Below are 19,037 nucleotides of genomic sequence, written 5' to 3'. Positions count from 1 at the left end.
AAGCCAAAAAAGAGTAGACCCAAACATTCAAAGTCCTGAAAGAGAGGAATTACCAGCCAAGAAGACTACGTTCATCAAAGGTGCCTGTCAAATATGAAGGAGAAATTAAAACTTTTCCAGAATACAGAAGCTGAGGGAACTTATCACCAGAAAACACCCACTGCAAAAATTACTCAAGGGGGTTATTCCACTGGATACAAAGAATAAAACAACACAAAACTACAAGTAAAAGCTCCAACAGGATTACAATATAAACAAGGATAATCTGTGACAACAAAAACATAAAAGGGGAGAAGATAAGGGTCTAAAAGTAGCAAAGGAGAATAGAGTGCAAAAGCACTCATAAGACAAAGGACTCTTGTATATATGAAACTTTTTTCTCAACAACCTAAGGGTAACCACCCATGAAAAAAACAAAACTGAAATACATATCTTTAAAAAAAGAAGAAATGGAGGAAAGAAGCATGAAACACCACCAAACAAAAACAAGTGACAGAAACACAGACTAGACCAAAGGAGACACAGAGCTACTAGAAAACAAAACATAAAATGGATATAGGAAATCCCCATACATCAATAATTACCCTAAATGTAAGTGGACTGAATTCACCAATAAAGTGGTATAGAGCTGCAGATTTGATCAAAAAGCAAAACCCAACAGTATCGTGCCTTCAGGAGACACATTTAAGCTGCAGGGATAAAAGTAGACTCAAAGTGAAAGGCTGGAAAACAATTCTCCAAGCAAATAATACCCAAAGAAAAGCAGATGTATCCAAACTTATATCAGATAATACCTAGTTCAAGACAACAAAGGTAAAAAGAGACAAAGATGGACATTTCATAAAGGACAATATATCAAGAAGATATAACACTCTTAGTACATATGCACCAAATCAGGGAGCACCAAAATATATATAGCATCTAATAACAGATCTAAAAATAGAAACAGACAAAAATGCAATCATAGTTGGGCGATCTCAACACAACATTGACAGCATTAGATATTAGACAGATCATCATCCAAACAGAAAATCGATAAGGAAATATCAGCCTTAAATGACACATTAAACCCAGTGGACATAACAGACATTTACAGAACATTTCATCACAGAACTTCAGATTACACATTCTTTTCTAGCATATATGGAACATTCTCAAGGATAGATCATATGTTGGACCACAAAACAAACGTCAACAAATTTAAAAATATTGAAATTACATCAAGCCTATTTTCTAACCATAAGGCTTTTATTTTTTAGATTTTATTTATTCATTTTTAGAGAGAGAGGAGGCAGAGAGAGAGAGAGAGAGAGAGAGAAAGAAGAGGAAGAACAGGAAGCATCAACTTCCAAATGTGCCTTGACCAGGAAAGACTGGGGTTCCAAACCCGCAACCTCAGCATTCCAGGTCAATGCTTTATCCACTGTGCCACCATAGGTCAGGCATCTAACCATAAGGTTTTGAAATTAGAATTCAATAGCAAAAAGGAAGTAAAGAAACCCACAAAAATGTGAAAATTAAACAACATACTTCTAAAAAATGGGTCAAAGAAGAAATAAAAGCAGAGAAAAAAGGGAAAAGACTCATCTAAAATTACGAAATGAAAGAGAAAAAAATTTCAGTACCATAGACATCATATATTTACAAAGGATCATACTAGAATACTGAGAGATTATATGCCACAAAATTCAACAATCTAGAAGAAATGGATAAATGCCTAGACCAAGTCACAAAAAAGTGGAAAGCCTAAATAGACCTATTAGAAGGGAGGAAATAGAAAGATACTGAAAACCTCCCCAAAAATAAAAGTCCAGGACCAGATGGCTACACTAGTGAATTCTATCAAACATTCAAAGATTTGGTAACTATCCTTCTCAAAGTCTTCCAAAGAATTGAAGCAGCAGCAATACTCCTTAACATATTTTATGAGGCCAACATAACCTTGATACTAAAACCTAGCAAGGACAATATAAAAAAAGAACACTACAGACCAATATCTCTAATGAATACAGATGCAAAAATTCTAAACAAAATTCTAGCAAACAGAATACAACACGGTAAAAAAAGTAAGACATTACAATCAAGTGGGATTCATTCCAGCAGCACAAGGATAGTTCAACATATGCAAATCGACCATCAACAAAACGAACAAAAATCATGATTCTCTCAATAGATGCAGAAAATGCATTCGATAAGATACAACACCCATTTGTGTTTAAAACACTCAATAAAATGGGAATAAAAGGAAAGTACCTCAACATAATAAAGGCCATATATGACAAACCACCAGTCAATACCATACTAAATGGTGGAAGAGTGAAAGCCTTTTCTCTAAAATCAGGAACAAAACAAGGATGCCCACACTCTCCACTCCTATTCAACGTATACTGGAAGTCTTAGAGCAACCAAGCAAGAGAAAGAAATAAAAGGCATCCATATTGGGGAAAAAAGTAAAGATTTCACTTTTTGCAGATGACATGATCCTATGTATAGAAAACCCCCAAAACTGCACTAAAATGTATTAGAAACAATAAACAAATATAGTAAAGTTGCAGAATAAAAAATCAATATTCAAAAGTCTACTGCTTTCCTATACACCAACAATGAAACTTTAGAAAATGAACTGAAAAAAAACAATTCCTTTTGCAATAGCAACAAAAAAATAGCAAAAAAAAGCCAAAACCTATGAGTAAACTTAACAAAGGATGTGAAGGACCTATATACTAAAAATTACAAAGCATTATTAAAAGAAATTGAAAGAGACACAATGAAATGGAAAAATATTCCATGTTTATGGACTGGAATAATGAACAGTTATAATGGTCATATTACCCAAAGCAATAAACAAATTTAACGCAATCCTCATTAATTCCCAATGTCATTGTTTAAAGAAATAGAATAGACCGTGGCCGGCTGGCTCAGTGGTAGAACATCAGTCCAGAGTGTGGATATCCCAGATTCGATTCCCAGTCAGAACACATAGGAGATGCAACCATCTGCTTCTCCACTCCTCCCCCTTCTCTCTCTCTCTCTCTCTCTCTCTCTCTCTATCTATCTATCTCTATCTCTCTCCTCTCTTCCCCTCCCACAGCTATGGTTTGATTGGTTCAAGAGACCTGGGTGCTGAGGATGGCTCCATGGAGCCTCCACTTCAGGCACTAAAAATAGCTCAGTTGCGAGCATGGCCCAAGATGGGCAGAGCATAAGCCCCAGATAGAGGTTTCCAAATGGATCCCGGTCGGGGTGCAAGCAAGAGAGTGTGTCTGTCTATCTCTCCTCCTTTCACTTAAAAAAAGAACTCAACAACAAACAAGCAAATAATCCAATTAAAAAGTGGAGAGAATACCTAAATAGGTACTTCTCCCAAGAAGACATACAAAAAGCCAACAGATACATAAAAAGGTGTTCAGCTTCGCTATTAGAGAAATGCAAACCGAAACTACAATGAGATATCACCTCACACCTGTTAGACTGGTTATTATCAACAAAACATGTAATAAGAAGTGTTGGAAAGGCTGGGGAGAAAAAGGAACCCTCATTCACTGCTGATGGAAATGTAAACTGGTACAGCCATTATGGAAGAAAATATGGCAGTTCCTCAAAAAATTAAGAATAGGATTACCATATGACCCAGCAATCCCTCTACCAGATATCAACCAAAAGAGTCTAAAACATTGGTACTCAAAGACACATGCACCCATGTTCATCTCAGTATTATTCACAGTGACCAAGACAAGGAAATAACCACAATGTCCTTCAACAGAGGACTGGATCAAGATATGGTACATGTACACAATGGAATACTACTCAGCCATAAGAATTGACAACATATTACCATTTACAACAACATGGATGGACCGAGAACATTATACTAAGTGAAATAAGTAAATCAAAAAAAGCTAAGAACTATTAACATATGATTTCACACATAGGTGGGATATAAAACTGAGACTCATGGACATAGATAAAAGTGAAATGATTACTTGGGAGAGAGGGTGGGAGAGAGGAGAAAAGAGGGACAAATAGTGACTAAAAATTTGACTTTGGATGGTGGACACGCAGCACAGTCAGTAGCTTAAAGGTTATAAAGATGTTCAGCAAAATCCTATGTACTCTTGTGGATCAATGTTATTCCATTAAATTTAATTTCAAAGGCCCTGGCCAGTTCGCTCAGCGGTAGAGCGTCGGCCCAGCATGTGGAAGTTCTGGGATCGATTCCCAGTCAGGGCTCATAGGAGAAGCGCCCATCTGTTTCTCCACCCTTCCTTTTCTCCTTCCTCTCTATTTCTCTCTTCCCCTCCTGCAGCCGAGGCTCCACTGGAGCAGAGTTGGCCCAGGCACTGAGGATGGCTCCATGGTCTCCGCTTCAGGCACTAGAGTGGCTCTGGTCAAAACAAAGCTATGCCCCAGATGGGCACAGTATCGCCCCCTGGTGGGCATGCCAGGTGGCTCCTGGTCGGGCACATGCGGGAGTCTGTCTCTCTGCCTCCCCACTTCTCACTCCAGAAAAATACAAAAAAAAAAGAAAAAGAAAAAGAAATAAAAATTTTAATTTCAAAAAACAAATTTTTTAATTCAAAAAAAGAAAAACAAGATAATAAAAGATTCAATGAGAAAGAAAAAGATGAGACATACCACACTAGAAGAGAAATAGTAGCAAACTTAATAATCTCCAGATAAATAAAGTTATTACATGGTGAGAATGATGAGTTGTTCTACAATTCCCCACCAAAATGAAGTTATCAAGGGACACCACTGAAACTCAATCCCTAGAGATAAATATCAGCTCTACAAAAAGCAGGGGGCTGAGCTAGTTCTGCTTTATGAGGAAACACTTGTCATTTCTTCTATGGAACTAGTTTTATGATTCTAGTTCCTCACTTTAGGTACCTAATCTTATCTGATCATAGAACAAGTAGGCATAGGGAATGTAGAAATCCAAAAGGAGAAAAATGATAGCTACAATCAAATACTTGGCATGTCCTTAAGAGATCACCACGGTATCTTATTCTCTATTACTTGAGAGTACAAACATAGGCCCAAAGGGTAAAAATTATAGGGAAAAAGATTTCACTCACTATATTGAATAGGCCCTGGACAGTTTGCTCAGTGGATAGGGCATCAGCCTGGAGTACAGACACTGTGGGTTCGATCCCTGGTCAGGGCACACATGAGAAGCAACCATTTGCTCCCCCCCCCCCTTCTCCCTCTCTTCCCCTCTTGCAGGCAGTAGCTTGACTGGTTCAGTGTTGGGTCCAGGCACTGAGGATAGCTCAGCTGGTCCAAGCATTAGCCTCAGGTGATGAGATACCTCATTGGCCTTAATTAATTAATTCAAGCATTAGCCCCAGACAGGGGATTGCAAGGTGGATCCTGGTTGGTGCACATGCAGGAATCTATCTCTCCTCCTCTATATATAAATACTTGTAATAATTTCAAACCTTCTAAAAATTAAAGTCTAAAAAGTGAGTTGATCAACACTGACAGTGTTCTAACAGAAATCAGATGGCCACATATATATTTGAGACATTATAGAGAGAATTCCTTAAAGAGTGATAGACTGAATAATATCTTTTCTTTTCTAACATTTAACTTAAAATAAAATAAATTCAAACATATTGGAAACTTCAAAGACATATAGAAGTAGACAGAATACTATAACAAACCCCACATACACATCAATCAGCTTGAATATACCAACTCTTGGCCAATCTTGCTTTATTCATAAACCCCTACTTCACCTCACCCTTATATTATTTTGAAATATAACCCAGATGTCAAACCATTTCATCCTTAAATATTTCAATATGTCAGGTGAACTTTTAAAACCTCTCCAAGGCACAAGAAAATTGAAAAGTACACTAACATTCATAAAGTGAATTGCATTCGCCATGTACTCAATCAGTTCTAGAAAACCCAAAGGTCAGTCAGTGCTAGATCAGTCTCATTGTCTAACTCTTAATGACCTCTAGTGAATAAAAATGGAAACAGAAACCATAAAATTAAAAAGATTCTATTGTCGCCTGACTAATGGTGGCACAGTGGACAGAGCAATTGACCTGGGACACTGAGGTCACCGGCTTAAGCACAGGCTCATCAGCTTGAGCCATGGGTTCACTGGCTTGAATGTGGGATCATCAACATGGTCCTATGGTCTCTGGCTTGAGCCCAGGGTCATTGGCTTGAGTAAGGGGTCACTGGCTCAGTTGGAGTCCCCCGATAAGACACATACGAAAAGCAATCAATGAACAACTAAAGTGCCGCAACTACAAATTGATGCTTCTCATCTCTCTCCTTTTCTCTCTCTCTCGCTCAAAAAGAACTTCTATTGTCATGGTATTGTGTAAGCAAAAGTAGTTCAAGTCACTGAACATTCTTCAGTAGTTAAATCTTTTAAGAAAAAACATTATAAAAACTTTTTAAATTTTTATAACATTTTATTTACTGCTTCATGCTATGACCAAGCACATTAGTGGTCACAAAATTTTTATTTTCATATTATCATTTTCCACATTTTACTCTCCTCTCACTCTAGGAATATGATTTTTGTGTGTGTGTGTGTTTACATTGATTTTAGTGTCTCCCTGAATGCATCCCCCCTCCCTCATATTCCCTTCAATTTCTCCCTTAACCCTCTCCCAACAGCTCCTCCCCCCTTCCCTTCAGGTTTAATTCCATTCCTCAGTTCACATTGTTCCTTGGATTCCTCAAATGAGTGAGGTCATATGATATTTTTCTTTCTCTGCCTGTCTTATTTCACTTAACATAATAGTTTCCAAGTCCATACATGTTGTTGCAAAAGTTAATGTTTCATTCTTTTTCATGGCCCCATAGTATTCCATTGTATATATGTACCACTGCTTTTTAATCCACTTGTCCACCGATGGGCACTTGGGCTGTTTCCAGATCTTCGCTATTATGAACAATGCTGCCATAAACATGAGGGTGCATTTCTTTTTTTGAATCAGTGATATGGTGCTCTTGGGATATAATACGATTTTTAACTGACAAGATGAAGAATAATTTTCATAGCAGAGCTAAAAAATTTGATACCAAATGGACAAAAGTTCAGGTACACTAAAAGGGGAGTTAATTGAATGGCATCAAGTGAATTGAGTGGATGAAACTACTCATGGTGGTTAACGTTTAAATATCCAATATATAAAATTAATCTCTAAATAAAAGTTACAGTTTAAAAAGCTCTGACTATGTTAATTGAGAGTTTCCTACATTATCACTTGACTTTTAGATCTATTTATTGTGATAATCAGATTAAAGGACAGAAAAAAAAAATCAAACAAAATGCCTCATTTAAAAAAAATCATACATAAAATAAATTTTATATGTACTTACAGCTTGGGCTTGTTGGAATAATTGATTCTGATTCTCTCTATCTTCTATTCCATCCCCAAGCATCTGGGAATGAGGTAACCGAGCAGCATTCAAATTGTTTGGAAAAACACTTGTTCTTTTAGAAGTTGAGTGTGCTGGATCTGAAGACTGCATGGCTATAGAGCCTTCTTTTTCTGCCTACACAAAGGAAGAAAGAGTGACATGATTCTACTGAGATTCCACTCCAACCCAGTGCAATTAAACAATACCTATAAGCAGCCCAAAGGATATAAAATTGATGTTAGGAGGAGGTAGCAGAAAGCTTTAGCTGGCAAGGAAACTAACATTTACCAGGCACTTACTATGTGCTAATAATTTATATTATCTCATCTAATTCTTACAACAGTCACATGAGACAAGTATCCTATCCCCACTTTATAGGTGAAGAAACTACAGTTTGTAGAAGTTAAGTCATTAGCCCAAGGTCACATTGCTAGTTTAATAGCATAAGCCAGGTCAGCATCATGAAGAAGTGAGAAAACCACCTTGTATCTCCCCTTAAATTTAAAGCAAGTCAAACATCTATAATCCAACCAAGATCCCTCTGTTCAACACACAAACACACTTGAGAGATCCACACATCGGTACATTTAGAAATGGGCATATTGAAATACATAGGGGAGGCAGGATAGAGGGAAGAGTAAGGACGGTGTCTACAGATGCAGTTGGACAGCCACTGTGACCACAGCTAACAGGGTAGTGGTAAAGGAGTTCGAGTTCAGTCCCCACACTATGGCCAAGTAGAGGTTTAGAGGGAAAAAGTAGCATCAGTGCCAAAGAATCTGGTTCTGTCTCCCCACCACCACCTTTCATTGAAGGGAACCCAGTAGCAGCAGCAGAGATGTGTCTAAGAGCACAAGGGTGCTGGTAGCCATTAGGAACAAGGAGGCAGCACTGTGGGCTTGCAAACCTGGCTCCTCCTTACCCACCATAACCCCCCCACACAGGAGGGTGCCCAAAGACCAAGGCAACCTAGACACAGTGGGACACCAACCACTCCAGTCACCCAGGAGTCACTTTTCACACCAACAGCGACACCACTCTACTGTAATCTTCCTAGGCTCAAGTAGCACAGGTAAGAGAAAACAAAAAGTTGTGCTATGGCACCATCTACTGGAAAACAAAAGAAAGACCTCTAATTAGCAACCTGCTGAATTGTTAAGATCAAAACAGTATCTAAACAAAAAGCATCCACTACCTTAAATGCAAAAGCTGAGGGAAAACCCATCAAGTTCCTTCAATAACCAAGGTAACAAGGTAACTCAGAAAATAAAAAGGTTCCAGAAAACAAACTCAAAGAAACAAAAGACTAATTTAAATTAAAAAGTCAAAATTGTAATTAAAAGAAAAAAAAACTCAACAAGATACAAGAAAATTCAAAAATGCAGTTCAGTGGTCTCAAGAATAAAATTAATGAGCAAAAGGAATACTTTACTAAAGAAACTGAAACAATAAAAAAGAAACAAATTCTGGAAGTGAAGAATTCATTAAATCAAGACGAAAAGATTAGAAAGCACTGGAAATACAGCAGACCAATTGTAGGAGAGAAATAAGAGTTAAAAAATAAAATGAAAGAATGCTATGAGAACAATCTGACACAATTAGAAAGAGCAACATAGGGACAATGGGTATCCAGAAGGAGAAGAGAGGGAGAAAAGAAGAGAGAGCCTATTCAAAGAAATAACTGGTGAGAGCTTCTCAAATGTACAAGACACTAACAGAACACTAATTATCTAAATGTAAAAAGACCTCCCACAAGGCATTATATTAAAACTACTATAAATTAAATGACAAAAAAAAAAATCTCAAGGCAGCCAGGGGTAAAAAAGACAGTAACCTATAAAGGAAACCCTATCAGGTTATCATCAGATTTCTCATTAGAAACCATACAGGCCAGAAGAGAATGGAATATTGAAACAATGAAACTGCTACCCAAGAATAATACAGTGTGTCTGTAAAGTCATGGTGCACTTGTGACCAGTCACAGAAAAGCAACAAAAGACCATAGAAATGTGAAATCTGTACCAAATAAAAGGAAAACTCTCCCAGTTTCATACCTATTCAGTGCAGTTCGATGTGGGCTCACACAGATTTTTTAGGGCTCCTTAGGTAGCTATCCTGTATAGCCTCTACAGACTCGTCACTGACTGATGGCCTACCAGAACAGGGTTTCTCCACCAACTGCCAGTTTCCTTCAACTGCTTATCCCACCGAGTAATGTTATTCCTATGTGGTGGCACTTCGTTATAAACGCACTGATATTCACGTTGCATTTTGGTCACGGATTCGAATTTAGCGAGCCACAGAACACACTGAACTTTCCTCTGTACCGTCCACATCTCGACTGGCATGGCCGTGGGCTGCTCCGCTGTATACACGGTGTTATGTCATCATCTGTGCGTGCGCACATGCTGCCACATCATCCTACAGAAATTGGGAGGGTTTTCCTTTTATTTAGTGCAGATTTCACATTTCTATAGTCTTTTGTTGCTTTCCTGTGACCGGTCAAAAGTGCACCATGACTTTACGGACACACTGTATATCCAGCAAAGTTATCCTTTAAATACAAAGGAGAAATAAAGGCTTTCCCAGACAAAGAAAAGCTGGGAGAATTTATCACCTGAAGACCTGCATTACAAAAAAGTGTTAAAAGGAGCTCTTCTACCCGAAACAAAAAGATAAAATGTATACAAAAGTTTGAATAAGGTGGCAGACAGAAGCAGAAAATTCCAACTATATTTTAGAATGGGTATTAAACAATTATAGCATAAAGGTTAAAGAGGAATAAAGCATTAAAAATAACTATAGCTACTGCAATTTGGTAATGAATGCACAAAGTAAAAAGGGAGGAGATTCAAATAAGTAAAACCAGAACTGAAAGAGAAGTAACAACAGATAACACAGAACACAGAAGATAATACAAGAATACTAAGAAAGACTATACACCACCAATTGGACATTCAGGAAGAAATGCACAAATTTTTAGACTCAAACAACCTTCCTAGAGTGAATTTTGAAGAATTGGAAAACCTGAATAGACTAATCACTAGTAAGAAAACCGAATAGACTAATCACTAGTAAAAAAACTAGTAAGAAATAAAAAACCTCCCAAAAAACAAAAGTTGAAGACCAGGTGGCATCACAGTAAATTCTACAAAACATTTAAAGAATATTTAATACCTATCCTTCTCAAACTCTTCCAAAAAATTGAAGAGAAGGGTATGCTTCCTAAGTCATTGTACAAGGCCAACATTACTCTGATACCAAAACCAGACAAGGAAAACACACAAAAAGAAAATTACTGGTCAACAACTTTAGATTAAAAGGGGGGAAAGCATTAAATATAATTATGACTACTACAATTTGGTAATGAACACACAATATAAAAAGAAAAGAAAAAATCCCTCCACAAAATACTAACAAATCAAATACAATACATTAAAAGGATCAGATACCATGATTAACTGGGATCCATTCCAGTGATGCAAGGATGGTTCAACAGCTGCAAATCAATCAATGTGATATACCACATTAACAAAACAGATGATATGCAGAAAAAACATTTGACAAATTATATACACATATGGTTTTAAAAAACTAAAAAAAAAAAGCAAAAAACAAAACCCATGAGTGTAAGGCCCTGGCCTTGGTGGATAGTATTGGCCTGGCATATGGACATCCCAGGTTCAATTCCCAGACAGGGCACACAAGAAAAGCGACCATCTGCCTCTCCCTCCCTCTGTCTCCCCTTTCTCTCCCACTTCCTCTCCCACAACCAATGCCTTAATTCATTTAGCATGGCCTCACGCACTAAGGATAGCTCGGTGGGTCTGAGCATGTCAGCTTCAGGTGCTAAAAATAGCTCAGTTGACTTGAGCATTGACCCCAAATGGGGTTGGCTGGGTAGATCCCAGTCAGGGCATATGCACGAGTTTGCCTCACTATCTCCCTTCTCTCACCTAAAAAAAAAAAAGAAAATTAGTAATAAGAGGAAGTATCTCAACACAATAAAGGCTAATCTGACAAACCCACAGCTAAAATCATATTCGATGATGAAAAGCTGAAAGTTCTGCCTCTAAGATTAGGAACAAGACAAAATACTCTTACCTATTATTAAACATAGTACTAGAAGGGCTAGCCAGAGAAATTAGATAAGGAAAAAAAAGAAGGCATTCAAATTAGAATGAAAGAAGAAAAACTGTCACTATTTGCAATGACATAATTTTATATAAAGAAAACCTTAAACTCTCCACCAATAAACTACTAGAAGTAAAAAACAAGTATGGGAAAGTTTCAGGATATCAATATACAAAATTCTGTTGCATTTCTATTATACTAACAAGATATAAAAGAAATAAAGAAAACAATACATTTACAATCACAACAAAAAGGATAAAATACGGGCCCTGGCCTGTTAACTCAGTCAGTTAGAGCAGGGCTAGTCAACCTTTTTATACCTACCTCCCACTTTTGTATCTCTGTTAGTAGTAAAATTTTCTAACCGCCCACCAGTTCCACAGTAATGGTGATTTATAAAGTAGGGAAGTAACTTTACCTTATAAAATTTATAAAGCAGAGTTACAGCAAGTTAAAGCATATAATAATAATTACTTATCAAGTACTTTATGTCAGATTTTTGCTAAGTTTGGCAGAATAAATCTTTATAAAACAACTTATTATAGTTAAATCTATCTTTTTATTTATACTTGGTTGCTCCACTACCGCTCACCATGAAAGCTGAAATGCCCACTAGTGGGCAGTAGGGACCAGGTTGACTACCACTGGGTTAGAGCATTGTCCTGAAACAACAAGGTTGTGGGTTCGATCCCTGGTTGGGGCACACATGGAAGCAACCAATGAATGCACGACTGAGTGAAACAATAAATGAATGCTTCCCTTCCCCCTCCTCTCTTCTCTCCCCTCCTTTCTCTGTCTCTCTAAACACCAACCAATCAATAAAAAATTAAGCCCTGGCCGAACAGCTCGGTTGGTTGGAGCATTGTCCCAATGTGCAGAGGTTGCTGGTTCGATACCCAGTCAGCGCACATACAGGAACAGCTCAATATTCCTATCTCTCTGTCTCTCCTTCTTAAAAAAAAAAAAAAAAATACAACACCTAGAAATAAACTTAATAAAGAAGGTGAAGGACCTGTACACTGAAAATTATAAGACACTGTTGAAATAAATTGAAGGACAAAGAAATTGAAAAATTCTATGTTCATGGATTAGAAGAATTAATATTGTTTAAATGCCCATATCACCTAAAACAACCTACAGATTCAGTGCAATCCCTATCAAAATCCCAATGGCATTTTTCACAGAATTAGGACAAAAAACTCTGAAATTTGTATGGAACCACAAAAAAAAACCTGAATAGCCAAAGCAATCCTAAGAAAAATAAAATAACAAAGCTGGAGGTATCACGCTCCTCAACTTTAAACTATACTATAAAGCTATAGTAATCAAAATAATATGGCAGAAAAACAGGTTCACAGGCCAATGGAACAGAACTGAGATTCCAGAAATAAACCTACACATAATTTACAACAAAGAAGTCAAAAATATACAATGGAGAAAGAAAAGTCTCATCAATAAATGGTGCTCGGAAAACTGGACAGTTGTATGCAAAAGAATGAAACTAGATCACTATCTCACATCATACACAAAAATTAACTTAAAATCTAACAGACCTAATCTAAGACCCAAAACAATAAAATACATAGAAAAAAAACTAAGTTTCTGTACAGTGGTCTCAGAGATGTTTTTCTGAATTTGACTCCAAAGGCAAGGAAAACAAAAGCAGAAATAAATTAGGACTACATCAAACTAAAGAGCTTCTGTACAGCAAAAGAAACCATCAGCAGAATAAATAGCAACCAACCAAATGGTAGGAGATCTTCACAAATGACACATCTGATAAGGGGTCAACATTTAAAACATATAAAGAACTCATACAACTCAACAACAAAAAACAAAAAATCAGATTAAGATTTAAACAGACATTCTTCCAAGGAAGACATAAGATGGCCAACAGACATAAAAAGAGGTTCAATATCACTAGTTATTAGAGAAATGCAAATCAAAACCACAATGAGACCATCTCACATCTGTTAGAATGGCTACTATCAAAAAGACAAAAAATGACAAGTGTTAGAATGTGGAGAAAGGGTAGACCTGTACACTGTTGGAGGGCATGTAAATTGGTGCAGCCACTGTGGGAAACAGTATGGGAATTCTTTTAAAAATTAAGAATAGAATTATCATATGACCCAGTAATTCCTCTCTGGGTATTTACCTGAAAATATAAAAATATTAATTCATAAAGAATATGTACCCCAGTGTTTACTGCAGCATTATTTACAATAGACAAGACAGGAAAACAACCTAAGTGTCAACGGATATATGAATGGATAAAAAAGATGCGCTATGTGGGTACGTGTGTATGTGTGTGTGTGTGTATGGGTGTATAAAATACATACCCATACACACACACAGTCACACATACACACAATGGAATACTAGAACTCAGCCATTAAAAAATATATATATTGTCCATTGTAGCAACATGGATAGGTCTTGAGGGTATTATGCTAAGTGAAATAAGTCAGATGAAAAAAGACAAAAATTGAATGTTTTCACTCATATGTGGAATATCAAACAGAAAAGTAACAAACTAACAAGACAAAATTAAACTCATAGTTAACAGACAACAAAATGGTAAGGGTGAAATAGGTTTAGACGGTCAAATATATGGTAATGGAAGGAAACTAGACTTTGGGTGGTGAGTATGCAATAGAGCAGGGGTCCCCAAACTACGGCCCGCGGGCCACATGCGGCCCCCTGAGGCCATTTATCTGGCCCCTGCCACACTTCCGGAAGGGGCACCTCTTTCATTGGTGGTCAGTGAGAGGAGCATAGTTCCCATTGAAATACTGGTCAGTTTGTTGATTTAAATTTACTTGTTCTTTATTTTAAATATTGTATTTGTTCCTGTTTTGTTTTTTTACTTTAAAATAAGATATGTGCAGTGTGCATAGGGATTTGTTCATAGTTTTTTTTTTAGTCCGGCCCTTCAATGGTCTGAGGGACAGTGAACTGGCCCCCTGTGTAAAAAGTTTGGGGACCCCTGCAATAGAGTATATAGATAATGAATTATTCTGTACACCTGAAAATTATATATTATTAACTGTTAACTCAATAAATTTAATCTTTAAAAATAGCATAAGCCAAAATTCAAACTCAAATCTGAATCCAAAACTCTGACATTGTTTTTAACTAGTAGAAGCAAAGAATGAATCAGAATTACATAGGAATAAAACAAAGTTTCTCGACATACAAATCTACTGCCCACACCAGCAAATCAATACACAAAGGATGTAATCAAAAGAAGTAATCTGATTCTGCCTAGTAGCTTATCTCATAAAACACACACTGTCCATTCATTCTTTAATCAGGGCTCACTTTGAACTTACTGCTTCATAAAACTTCTGAAGCTGTTGCTTTTTTCTCAGGCTAATTTGTTGATTTACCCGATGTTTGACTTGTCTCTGAAAATGTTCCAAAGCTTCTTTTTTCTTTCTTAGCTGTTCCTTTAGTTCTTCTTCAATCATATATGCTGAAGTCTTTACCAAGACAAAAGACAGAAAATGAACTTAAATGTCAATCATTTTCCCCATTGTAGTTCTGTTATAAACAAAGCAGTCAGGAAACAATCCTGAAAACATAACTCAGTTCTATAATCCAAAATTCCCAGTAAGGAAATCACAGGAGTTCAGAGATGATAATCTAGACATAGCTAGTTAGTACCAAGAATTTAAAATCAAATCACAAAGTAAAAATTGGAATTTGTGAGTATTCAAATTAAATCTTAATTTTTCATTGAACTGAAAATAAAGTTATCTTCATTAATTCTTTCTTTTTCTGGCCAAATGTTTTAATTATTCAATTGATTTTTTTTTTTTTTTTGCCAAGATAACAATTTTATTTTTTTAACTGACTTTATTAATGAATTCAAATCTATCTTACGTTATACATTTTCTAAAATGGGTAAAACAGTCCAGATACAGCAGATTGCTTATCACTCACCAAAAATGTCTTATTCTAAAATGCTTTCATACTTAGAATTATGCTCCTTTTTTCTTTCTTTCTTTTTTTTATTTTATTTTTTTTATTTTTTTTTATTTTTCTGAAGTGAGAAGCAGGGAGTCAGAGAGACAGACTCCTGCATGTACCTGACCAGGATCCACCCAGCATGCCCACTAGGGGGCAATGCTCTGCCAATCTGGGGCATTGTTCCATTGCAACCAGAGCCATTCTAGCATCTGAGACAGAGGCTATGGAGCCATCCTCAGTGCCCTGGCCAACTTTGCTCCAATGGAGCCTTGGCTTCAGGGGGGGAAGATATAGAGAGGAAGGAGAAGGGGAAGGGTGGAGAAGTAGATGGGTGCTTCTCCTGTGTGTCCTGGCCAGGAACTGAACCCAAGACTTCCACACGCCAGGCCTACCACTCTTCCACACGACGCTCTACCACTGAGCCAGCTGGCCAGGGCCTATGCTCCATTTTTTAACCTAGCATGCCCTTTTTGTAATCTCTATCTTCAAGACCATCTAAAACCTGCCTCCTATTACCTTCCACAATCCTTTCTTCCTCTAAGCCTTCTTCTGCTATGACCTCTGATTAATATTGAGTACAGTATTTCTTGGTTCTTCCATTAGATTATGATCTCTTTGAATGCAAAAAATGTATTTAATTCTACCTTGTTTCCTCTATAGTATATAACACAGAGACTTGAATATAAAGGTATTCAATGTTTATGTAATGTTCGATTCCAAAATATGTTCTAAACAATTTGGAACATTTTATCTCATGTGAGTCCTTGATCAGTATTCACAAAGTCTTATCTTTCTTCTTTAAATACCATAGTCTTAGCACTTAATCATATACAACCCAAACTCTTAAAGTCCTTTCTGGAAATAGGCAGTGTAGAAATAAGTAAATGAATATGTTTATACATACATACAAACATAAATAATATAAATGAATATACAACATTGCACTACTATTTAACATCTACTTTAAATATATTTAGTTTCTTTTCTGATATCAAGGACCACTAAGTAAACATACCTCATATTTTTCAACATCATGCTCAGCACCCTGTCTATACATTCAGAAGATCTTTACATATTTTGTGCATTCCATAAATATTAACTCAATGCCCATATTTATTAGGCACTAAGATAAAGGTGGAAATATGATGATAAGATCTAGGAGCTCAGACTTCATTAGGAAGAGTAGGTATGTAAACAATTTACTTAAGTGCCACAGTAAAATTCAAACAAATAAGCTCTGCCCAATTGACTCAGTAGTAAGAGCATGGGCTCCACATGTGGAAGTCCCGGGTTTAATTCTCAGTCAGGGCACATAGGAGAAACAATCATCTGATTCTCCACCCCTCTCCCATCCCTCTTTCTCTCTTTCTCTCTCTCTCTCTCTCTCTCTCTCTTTTCCCCCCTCCCACAGCCACTGCCAGAATGGTTCAAGCAATGGTTGGCCCTGGGGACTGAAGATGGCTCCATGATCTGCCTCAGGCACTGAAATTGCTCGGGGGTGTTAGAGCAGCAGCCCCAGTTGGGCAGAGCATTACCCTGTAGGGGGCTTCCAGGTAGATCCCAGTCCGGTGCATGGGGGAGTCTGTCCCTGCCTCCCCACCAACCCCACCTCTCACTTAATTAAAAAAATTTTTTTTCAAACAAATAGCTAAGTGAAACAGTTTGGTGAAAGACTGTAACCATCTTCCTTACAAATTTTTCCTCATGTGTTAATTAGTATGTATGAGCTTCATCACATACATAGGCACACGTGTAAACTGCAAGTTTCCCCTTCATCTGAAATGCTTCTTCCTCTCTACTGCCTTGTTTGGTTCTTAAAGTATACCCATGCTTTAAGGACAAAACAAACTGTATTTCCTCATTCATTCTTTCAACAAATAATTCCAGAAGACCTACTATAAACCAGGACAGGAATGAACAGAACATAAAGGTCTATGTCCTCATGGACTTTATACTTAAGCTTTATCAGAATCCCAGTCAGAATCCATCTCTCCTCCAGTATTCTATTACTACACGTTGCCTGAATTTTCATTACCAAATTTAGCAAAAACTTTAAGCATTAACTAATGTTACAGGAAATGTGGCCAAAAGTCACCCTGCCTACATTGTAGATTGTCTGAAAAATAGTGCCTACTGATTGTGCATAACAAGCAATCAAAAGTTTGTGAAGTAAACTGAAATACTGTATATATGTGTATGTAAGTTTGGGCAAATACACACGTGTTTGTTCTGTAACCGTAATGCAATATATCTATTTATGACAGAATAGGAACAACATCCCCAGACTGTTCATCTTTATCTAAGCACCGGAGAGGTTAATAAAAAGAAAGGTGGGGTAGGAAGCCCACCGTCCGGTTCAAACTGACACTCACAGACGCTGGGATTTCCGAGCTGTGCGGCGAGGCAGGCTCCACCCACGCCCCCACGGGCACGACAGCCGGGTTCCTCTCGGCCAGCACCGAAAGCACGGCCTTGCTCTTCTGGGGGTTTAAAGCCAGGGGCAACCTTGTGGCATTTCGACGCTTCTTGAAGGGGGCCATACTTCCTGGCATCTGTGACTCCTGGTTAGGAGAAAGGAAAAGCTTAACATCTTCAAACGACCGCTTTAAAAGTGCAACTTCCTAACACGTGAGCCACAGTCCCCTGAGACGGAGAGAAGAAGCCTTGAAGATCGTGAAGAAGGTGGAGAAGGCAGCGGCCTGACAGGGAGTAGAAGAACGAGGACGATTCTTAAAGAAAGAAGGGAAGAGATGTGGAAACCAATAAGAGGGAAAGGCTTCGAGAGTGCCTTCCGGAAGGAATGGGGAAGGGAGGGAAGGGACAGTATGACCTGGTGGAGAGGACAAGGACTGCTGCAAGCCGTGGCAAGGCGCTGTGGGACAGGGGACTGACCGTAGCAGCCAGAGAGAAAGGGGCTGGAGGCTAGGGCGAGAGCCTGCGTCTGGGGCAGAGTCCAGATAATCCGTGTCCGGTTACGGGGAAGACGCTGGGCACGGAGACACAGACAGAAGCCCACCCCTAAGGCCTCGGGGTCGCACGCCGGCTGAGAGAGAACCCGCTACTTGCCAGACTGAAACTACTCAAGATACTCAAGTAACCGCCTCTAGCAAACCGCCACTTCTCGAAAGGCAGCCCCGTCCCGCCCCTCGGTTTCCCTGAGCCCGCCCCTTCCGGACGAGGGCGTGACAGCCGTTTCCGCTCTCGTGTCCGTCACTTCCGCTAAGGGCGAGAGGAGCAGATTCGAGATGAGTGAGTTCGCGGGCTGGCGGCCTGGAGTTACCGACCAATTCGGCAGGCTGGCGAGCGGCCGTAGTTCTCAGGCTGAGGCCGTCCCAAATTCTCCAAGATAAGGGATACGCCGGGGTGGATTGCTCACTGGCTGGGCGGCAGGTGTCCCAAGTGAGGGGAGCGCGGGAAAGGGAAGGAAGATTGCGGGCCCAATAGCCTTCCCCGAGGAGCAATAAGTCATGGTGATCCGTTGTACACCTTATTACGTTTACGATACTATTCATACTTATTCATGTATTTGAACA

At 38.3% G+C, this 19,037-nt stretch overlaps 1 protein-coding gene across 5 annotated transcripts in view; it reads right to left on the bottom strand.

Moving 5' to 3' along the window:
- CCDC15 (coiled-coil domain containing 15) overlaps positions 1–18,716 on the bottom strand; it is a 99,071-nt gene extending 80,355 nt beyond the window's left edge. For 2 of the 5 annotated variants that reach the window (XM_066366472.1, XM_066366470.1), the window contains exons 1-4: positions 18,397–18,714; positions 17,877–18,065; positions 14,865–15,014; positions 7,354–7,530 (exon numbers count right to left, since the gene is read on the bottom strand). In XM_066366472.1, the coding sequence (XP_066222569.1) occupies positions 7,354–7,530; positions 14,865–15,014; positions 17,877–18,056 (507 nt within the window). In that variant the 5' untranslated portion in view covers positions 18,057–18,065; positions 18,397–18,714. Of the gene's footprint in view, positions 1–7,353; positions 7,531–14,864; positions 15,015–17,876; positions 18,066–18,396 lie in introns of all 5 variants that reach the window. The other 3 variants (XM_066366473.1, XM_066366471.1, XM_066366469.1) reach the window with 3 other exon arrangements.
- Between the last annotated feature and the right edge of the window lie 321 nt (positions 18,717–19,037).

Source organism: Saccopteryx leptura, chromosome 2, assembly GCF_036850995.1.
Source record: "Saccopteryx leptura isolate mSacLep1 chromosome 2, mSacLep1_pri_phased_curated, whole genome shotgun sequence".
NCBI classification, from domain to species: Eukaryota; Metazoa; Chordata; class Mammalia; order Chiroptera; family Emballonuridae; genus Saccopteryx; species Saccopteryx leptura.
Note: the sequence above shows the minus strand (reverse complement) of the source record. Positions and strands in the feature narration are given on the sequence as shown.